Source organism: Merops nubicus, unplaced genomic scaffold (genome assembly GCF_000691845.1).
Source record: "Merops nubicus isolate BGI_N331 unplaced genomic scaffold, ASM69184v1 scaffold18395, whole genome shotgun sequence".
NCBI classification, from domain to species: domain Eukaryota; kingdom Metazoa; phylum Chordata; class Aves; order Coraciiformes; family Meropidae; genus Merops; species Merops nubicus.
Genome location: NW_008611789.1, coordinates 1,980 through 9,878, shown reverse-complemented (window position 1 = coordinate 9,878; position 7,899 = coordinate 1,980). Strand labels below are relative to the sequence as shown.

The 7,899-nt window shown below is 45.9% G+C and overlaps 1 protein-coding gene across 1 annotated transcript in view; it reads right to left on the bottom strand.

Moving 5' to 3' along the window:
• The window catches only part of LOC103773953 (acetyl-CoA carboxylase), a gene marked incomplete at both ends in the record, with an annotated part of 21,425 nt that overhangs the window by 12,029 nt on the left and 1,497 nt on the right, over positions 1 to 7,899 (bottom strand). The window contains 8 exons of the mRNA XM_008941336.1: positions 4 to 135; positions 1,465 to 1,615; positions 2,681 to 2,826; positions 3,936 to 4,017; positions 4,902 to 5,005; positions 5,511 to 5,661; positions 6,479 to 6,642; positions 6,943 to 7,104. Coding sequence (XP_008939584.1) covers positions 4 to 135; positions 1,465 to 1,615; positions 2,681 to 2,826; positions 3,936 to 4,017; positions 4,902 to 5,005; positions 5,511 to 5,661; positions 6,479 to 6,642; positions 6,943 to 7,104 — 1,092 coding nt within the window. The remainder of the gene's footprint in view (positions 1 to 3; positions 136 to 1,464; positions 1,616 to 2,680; positions 2,827 to 3,935; positions 4,018 to 4,901; positions 5,006 to 5,510; positions 5,662 to 6,478; positions 6,643 to 6,942; positions 7,105 to 7,899) is intronic.

The window sequence follows — 7,899 nt, the reverse complement described above, 5'->3', positions numbered from 1 at the left end:
CGGCTGACCCCTGCTGGGATCATCCAGCTGCAGCTTGGCAATCACACAGCCTGGATCCAAGACAGCCCCTGGGCGTTTGACATAATGGATGCAGCCTGATTCTCCTGCTGTTAGTGTCATCACCATTTTCATCACCTGTAGCAAGGAAAACAGGTTACACACTCAGCTTCCACCTTCCTCAAATGGTTCTGGTTTCGTGAGCCAGCAGCCACTGGCCTACCACAGCTGAACTAACCTGCACCAGCACCCTTTGTGCTCAGCCTTTCTCAAGGCTTAAAAGTACACGTTAGAAATGAAAGCTCACACTGAAGTGAATGGTTGAACAAAACAATTGGCCACAAAGCAGCACAGCAGGGAGCCATCCTCAGGAAGGTCACCTGTTCCACACTGCTTGGACCAAGAGCTACTCAAGACTTTCAACACAATGAACACAGCAGGTACAATCTACTGCTACTGCACTCTGAAGGCTAGAAGTGGGCAAGCCACCCAAAGACTAGAGCAACACATTCTCTTTTAGCAAAGGGAACTAGGATTACTTTTTAGAGGCCACAGGTCTCCAGAGACCACTCCCCACAAACAGACATGCTTCCTTAGATCAACCATGGCAGCTCCTGCCTCTGAAGCAAGGGTTGGGTATGGAGGGGGACAGGTTAGTTTAACCACTGCTGTGCTACACACCACAGCTGGGAACACAGGACTCAAGTAGGTGTCTCCCTCTTAGCCATGGCTCTGTTGCAGCGTAAAAGCACTTACATAAAATACCTGGATCTCTGGCTTGATATTTTTCTCCTACACAATGTCCCCAACTGGTTTAATTGCTATTCTGTCAACACACACCCTCCCCCGTCTCAGATAGGTCTTGAGCCATGCCCTCCTACACAATCTCTCCTGCTTTCCTCACAGTGCTGCAGAAATTGTTCATCCTCCTCCTCTCTAAGAGTTAAGTAACTTCCAAGGGAGAAGAGTGATACTTATTAACTCATCCAATCAACTTGATAAATGACCAGGTAGTCAGAGACGTTTTAATCTCTTATTAAATACTGGCATATAACTCTGCTTCTGAGTCCATGTTGGTATTAAGTAGTGGTCTGTAAGTAGAAGACCTTCTTCACCACAGCTAGAAACACCATACACATGGACCCCACTATCCCCTGGCTTGGTATCACAGCAAGATGACAACCACGGTGTCTGACTGCTGAGAAATCCTGCTTATCACTTGGTATACAGTCATCAACACTCAGATTTCAGCTGTTAAGTAATTTCTTCCCCACCCCACCACTCTCACTGTGATTCCTGCATTCCTCCAGCTTAAAGCACTGACAAAATCTGGGAAGGGAATGCTGTGAATCATCCCTCACGCTCAATTCCCAGTCCCAAAGCATTCATTTTTTTTCCCTCCACCCCGGCTGTTGCCTGGGCAGATTCAGCATTTGTAGCCAAGTCAGTTCTCTGAGACTCTTTTACCTCTATTTCTGCAAAGCACTGCCCTGCAAACACGTGTCCCCCATCCTCCACCACATACTGGATGAGCTTCCCCGCGGAAGGCGAGCGCAGGATGGAGGGGTCGTTCTCCTTCTCAAACACACAGGTCTTGTTCCCTATGGTGATGCGATACCTGGGAGAGAGTGGGACAAATCACTGCAAGAGGATTTCTTCTGGAAGGTGTGGAAAGGAGGAAAAGCCATTCTCCTTTCCCGATTCTACTTCAAAACAAAACTGACCCAAACCACCTCAACCAGCTCTTCTGAGCTGAACAGTACAGTCCTGCAAGGGAGGTTTGGATTAATCATATCAAATCAGGACCACTATGGCATGCAGGGCTCAGAAGTCAGACAGAACAGCCCTTAGCAAGGTTCTATCTATGTCACTTTTCTGCCTCTTCTCTACCAACAGGTAGAGCTCACTGTCAGAACCAGAACCCACGAAGTTCAAGGTTTTATATCAACCAAAACTGATGTCAGAGGAGCTTACACCTGCCATACGTAACACACAATAATTCACCAAACTGCCCACCTCATGTCAAACACTCCTGTGCAAAGAACAAAGCTGAAAAGAGCAGGATGCACCCACACAGCTCATTGAAAGATTTTACAGCATTTTCCAACCCAGGAAGTTACCCAAACTCTTTTAGAACTCCTGACCTGTGTTACACTTGTCACAGAACAGAGACCAGCAGAGGGGGCACTGGTTCACGTTCCAGAAGCTGGAGATTTACTGATCTTATGGCTATGAGCCCTGCAGGGAATTCTGAGGGAATGTGCTGAAATAGTAAATCTGGTATCTGTTTCTAAGGTAGCTGTGGAGTTTTAAAGATTTTCATCTTCTGGTTTTGGGGCTGGGGGAGCTGTGGCTGATTTTGGCGTGTTTTTTTTTGTTTGGTTGGGTTTGGTTTTTGTTTGGGGTTTGTTTTGGTTTTTTAAGTCAAAGGGTGCTTATAAAGAACCAGGAGCAGAATATGGACCCCACATTGATACATGTTCAGAACTTTCCTCTAACAGTAGCCAAGCTCTGTTCTTCAGGTGAAAGCACCTTCTCCTTTAAACTCACCCATAACAAAGCTACTATCTGCTTCCTAGGTAAGAATTCCATTCCCAGCTGATCTTTGAGAACTGTCAAGTTACAAGTACACCTAATTTTGAGTTGTAGCAAACGTTAAACACTAATCTTCACAAGCTGTTACCTGTCCACTTCCTCTTTCATGTAGGTGGTGTAGCTGCTGCCATCGTAGGACAGGAGCAGCCCCCCGTCACTCAGCCGGTGCACGTCCACTTCCACACAGGAGCTGTTCATGATGACCACGTAGGAGTTGGGAGACTGGCGAGTCACCTGCAGGCCCACCAGAAGGGTATAAATCACAGGAAATAAACACTGCACCCAGAGTGCCTTGCTTGCCACAACACACACAGTGGGAGCTAAAAACTAAAGAACAGGACCAGAGCCTTTTGTTCTTGTGCTAGATGGAGAAAAAAAAAAACTGGGAACACAAATCCAGCATTTAGAAGCTGAGAGATGTCAGGATTAATGCTGTCCATGAGTCTTGTTTTAATCCTCTCACATTTATGCATTAATTGTAGAGGTTTGATTATGCCATTACAGACCATTTCCTCACCCCGGTGGCAGTACAAGCCACAGTGGTGGACTAAAAATGCATAATGAATGAGATAGAAAAAAAAAGAGTGTCCCAGAGATAAAGCAGCTAGAGCTCTCCCTGGAAAAAGGGATCCTAGCAGCCTCTGCCACAGAGTTCCTATGTGAAGCTGGGTAAGTCACATAAATCACACTTCAGCTGCTCTTTGGTGCCTCTCTCATCACAGGGCTGCCAAGACAAAACCATGGAGGTGCAGGGGTGCAGAACACTTAGAACTCCACAATGTCATTAAAAACCTCACCATAATAAATTTGTCTGTAGAAGTTAATTAAGATTGACAGGCAATTTTAAGTCTAATATTTCCTAACTTTTTCTGTGCTTGGTTTTGCACTCTTTTAACAGTATTTCTACTTTTTGCACACTGCAATAAAAAGCAACACTAAAGGGAAAAACTGCTACAAATTCTGCCACACTGATAAAACTGGGCTCAAACACCCAACAGAGTAGATCTATATACTCAGAAACAACAACTGAAAGTTTTGGCCAACCAACAGGCAGTAGTCTTTGCCTGTACCAAAGGATTCTTCACCCTATGCAGAGCATTTCTTGACTCTGAAGGGTTAAAATGTTTACAGAGGTACACAGAAATATTGCAATGGAAAGACACGATGGGATGTTATCGTAGGAGAGATTCTACTGATTTCTTAACCCCACTAGAGCCCAGAAGATAAACCCTGCTCAGGTTTAATTTCAATAATGACATGTCTTACAAAGGTTACGCCAGAGCAGCACACAGAGGTTTCCAACAGGAGTGGCAGGAGGAAAGGCTCCACCCCGTGCCCCGTACCTTCAGCACGTATTTCCGTCCCTCGTAGATGAGCTCCACATCCACAGTGTTCAGCAGAGTATGAGCAGGCAGGACTTGGCCCCTTGAAAGAGAAGTACAAACCAAAACTGGGCTTTCAGAAGCCATCACACGGTGGATCAGGGGCTCAAGCAGGTTCAAAGATGCATGCAAGAATTTGGAACTCATGAGCAGAGAGACAGGAGTAGCCTTTTAAAGTGTCCCTTAGCAGCAACACATCAGTTTGACACAGCCAGCCCATCTCTCTCCAGCCACACAGACCAGCTTTACTCTCCCTTCCATGCACCTACTTTTGCCTCTGTCTGCAAAAGGAACATCACAGCCTGAATTACAGGGCATGTGGCATGGTACAAATAAAGCAGCTCCTCCCCCTGCAGCTCTGTTCATGGATGGGCTCATCAAGAGGACCCCGAGCAGAACAACCCTGTAGAGAGTGGGCCTGCTTGGATCACACCAGGTTTAGCCTGATGGGAGTGTTGGGAATTGTTTCCCTGGAGTGCCTGCTCTACTTTAAAGCCAGCAGGAGCAGAGAGGGTTTTCTAAGTACTAGTGGGAAACATTCAGTTTGGAAAATTATGTAAAATCTGGAAAATTAAATCGATCCCCAAAACAAGAAGACAACACTATCTGGTGAGTCAAGACTCCCCTGTGTTGCCCTAGCAGCACACAGAGAAAGAACTCCACATTTCTGAGCCATTTCTCAGAGCTTCTGCCCAAACTGCCAGGAACCAAACCAATCTTGCCAACAGCAGGGGATATTTTGGGGAGATGCAGAGATATCTGCCAGTTTTCTTAAGCCACTGCAGAGACAGCTTCCCGGGGCCAGAGAACAGTCAGCAGCCAACAAGCTCTGTGCATTTCTGGACTGGACTTGAACAAAACTTATGTAAATCAAGGTTAATTACTATCTGCTTATCAGCTACCTGCCAGCACAGCTTGTAATTTTACCTTTCTAGAGAGTGCAGGAAATTTGAGACACTGTTTCGGAAGCTCACGTCAGCCACGTGCAGGGCCCCACACACCACTCCCAGCATGGTATCAGGCCTCTCAGCCTGGAAAGAAAGGGTACATCACACCATTACACCTCCCTTAGCCTCAGTCCACTCTGGACACACACTTGAAGAATTAACAGTCTCAGGTCTATTTTTGGTTCACAGCCAACCTTGCTTTAAAATTAAGAAGCTGTGGCATCCATGGAAACACTATAAAGAAGCAATTACCTCTGTGACTCCCTGAAGGAAAATCACATTTTTTTCTTCCTGGATAGAATCTTGACATTTCTATTATCATCTGTTCCAAACTGCAAGCCAAAATACTAGCTTTAATTCAGCCACAAACCAAGATGCTTTTTTGGCCTATTTTAACTTTCCCTGACAGGGATGACCTGGGGGGTTTTGATATCAATAAGAATTAGGGCCAGTGAAACTGTTTATTTGGAAAGTGGAACTTAACTTCTCCGAAATCCTTGTCCTCTTGGAAGCATCACGAATCAAGCTTGCCCCCTGCCTCCCTCCCCTCCTGCCCCTGTTTGGAGCCCTGTAAAGCAAGGAGCTGCACCTGCACTTTCTCAGCGATGAGCCGGTCCAGCCAGCCCGTGTCGATGCGGTTCTGCTGGAAGCTCTCTGTCTCCAGCAGCTTGATCAGGTACTCCACAGTGGTCCGGAAATCCCCCCGGATGGACAGCTCCTTCAGAGCCACCACCATGTTCCTGGAAGAGAAAGGAATACCTATTCTCTATCCCATATTAACAGCAATGTGCAAGCTGGTAGCTCTAGATAGGTCCCCACGAGCAACAGACTGAAGGTAATAGCAGAGGAGCGTGTGCACTGGAGCAAGATCCTCTATGACCTGCCTGGGAATGAAGGAATACTGATTTTCTTCAATCTGCTGCTGGTGCAAATAAGAGAAGCTCAGCCAGCACCAGCTATGAGATCAGGATTTCCCACTGTTATCATCACCTGGGCACCTAACACATGTCAGAAGTACACCTAAGACAGACAGGTGTGGTCTCCATCCCACCCAGAATGGAACAGAGGAAAGACTCTGGCCCAAAACCAGCAGGGATGACAGGTCAGGCAGTTCTGTCTTATGGCCGGATGCCTTAAATGTTCCACATCACACAAGGCCACTCAATGGTTTATAAACCACTATAAAATGTTAGCATAACAAGTTATCAATGTTTTTTTTCTGTTAGAAAGCTTCCACCTGAATGCTTTCCAAGGTAGCTAGGAATGGCAGCTGTATCACACCCCAGCAGCAGGCATCCAAGGCAGGAATGAAACAGAAAGGGAAGAAAAAAAAAACCTAGAAGTAAGAAAAAAGTGTAGAGATGTAGGCACAACACAGTGGAACTGCAAGGCAAGACAGGATGAGAAGCCTGACTGGGAGGTGGAAAACAATGTCAAGAGAGGGAAACTTCTCTTAAAACTCCTGGAAGTGAGAAGTCTTGCTTTATCTATGGCACTTGGTATCAGAGGATAAACCCAAGCAACTTCCAAGGTTCCCCCACTTTTCTGGCTACTTACGAGATGGCTTCTTCACGATTTTCTCCCCAAGAGAAACAGTGACCAAACTGAGAGTCAGCAAATTCATGAAGCCCTCCTGCAGCAGCAACACTGAAATAGCCCCAGACATTCTTATTGCTGCGGAAATTCAGTTCCTGAACTGTGCCAGAACTGGGCTTAAATCCCTGCAAAGACAGACAGACATTGCTATACATCCTAAAGAAAAAGTAAATAATCCACAATTAGGGAAGTAATTAGAATTCTGGAGGTTAGAGCACCTCTTTGTGCTGCAGCAAGATATATAAGTAAAAAAGTTGATGCTGTGTCTAACCAGAGTCTACAGAACCACCAGCTAAGTGAGGTAATGGAAAAGCCTTCTAAATTTGCTGCCAGATTTCCCAGGATCAGCAGCAGGGATTGAACCTGGGTGTGAAGCCCATGGTTATCACAGTGTGATCAGCAGCCACAGAGCTGAAAGCACTCACCTCATCAGGATTCTCACTGGTGATACGTGCAGCGATGACGTGGCCACGGGGACAGGGGACATGGGCTGAGTTCTCAAAATCAATAGCCCCATCTCCCCAGGGAGAAACACCATACATCACTCGGATATCCTTGATCCTGTAGAGAGGAATCCCCATGGCAATCTACAGAAGAAGAACAGAATAATAATAGAAGAAGCCACCACTAAGTTTCTCTCCTGATGGAGAGTACCTATTCCCTGAGGAATGAATCCCACCAAGTCTCTGCAGAAGCTGAAGCTGCAGTTCTACTCTGACATGCACACTCACTTTCTGTTGTGCACCTTCTCCATTGCCACATCTCAGCACACTCACATTTCTCAGGAGAGCCAAGCTCAGTGTGACATCCACCTTAAGCCCTTCAGCCAGTACTTTCCATTGAGTGATTAAAAGGCTCCAGAGGAAGCTGATCTGCACTTGCTCAGGTGAGGATGGGCATAAATACACTAAAAATACTCTAAGGTCCCAGTGACACAGAAGGCTAATTGGTTATAGGAAACTGTGGAATTTGCAACTATAAACTGCAGAGAAACTAATCTGCAGAACTGGCTTCTGGCTGTGTCCTTAAGGAGTAAAGTCCTACTCATTTTGATCAATAGCTGGGTTTTCTTTTTACAGCTACAGCTCAAAAAGTTACAAAACTCTCAAATCCTGGCAAATACAGACATGGAGCTACTGGAATGACCTGCTGAGTGAGAACAGGCTCAGGCCAAAGTCAAATAGTCTCCTGATAACATGGACATGATCCTTTTCCTGGGCAGCCTAACAGATATTACAGTTCAACTCTACCATCTATCCAATAAACTTCAAAATGCAAATATCAGGGAGAAGAGAGAAACTAGAAAGAAAGCAAGAGGCTGAGAATGGGAGGGCTGAGAAAATGGAAGTAGAAAAGCACCTAGAACCCCTAATGTGGTGTAA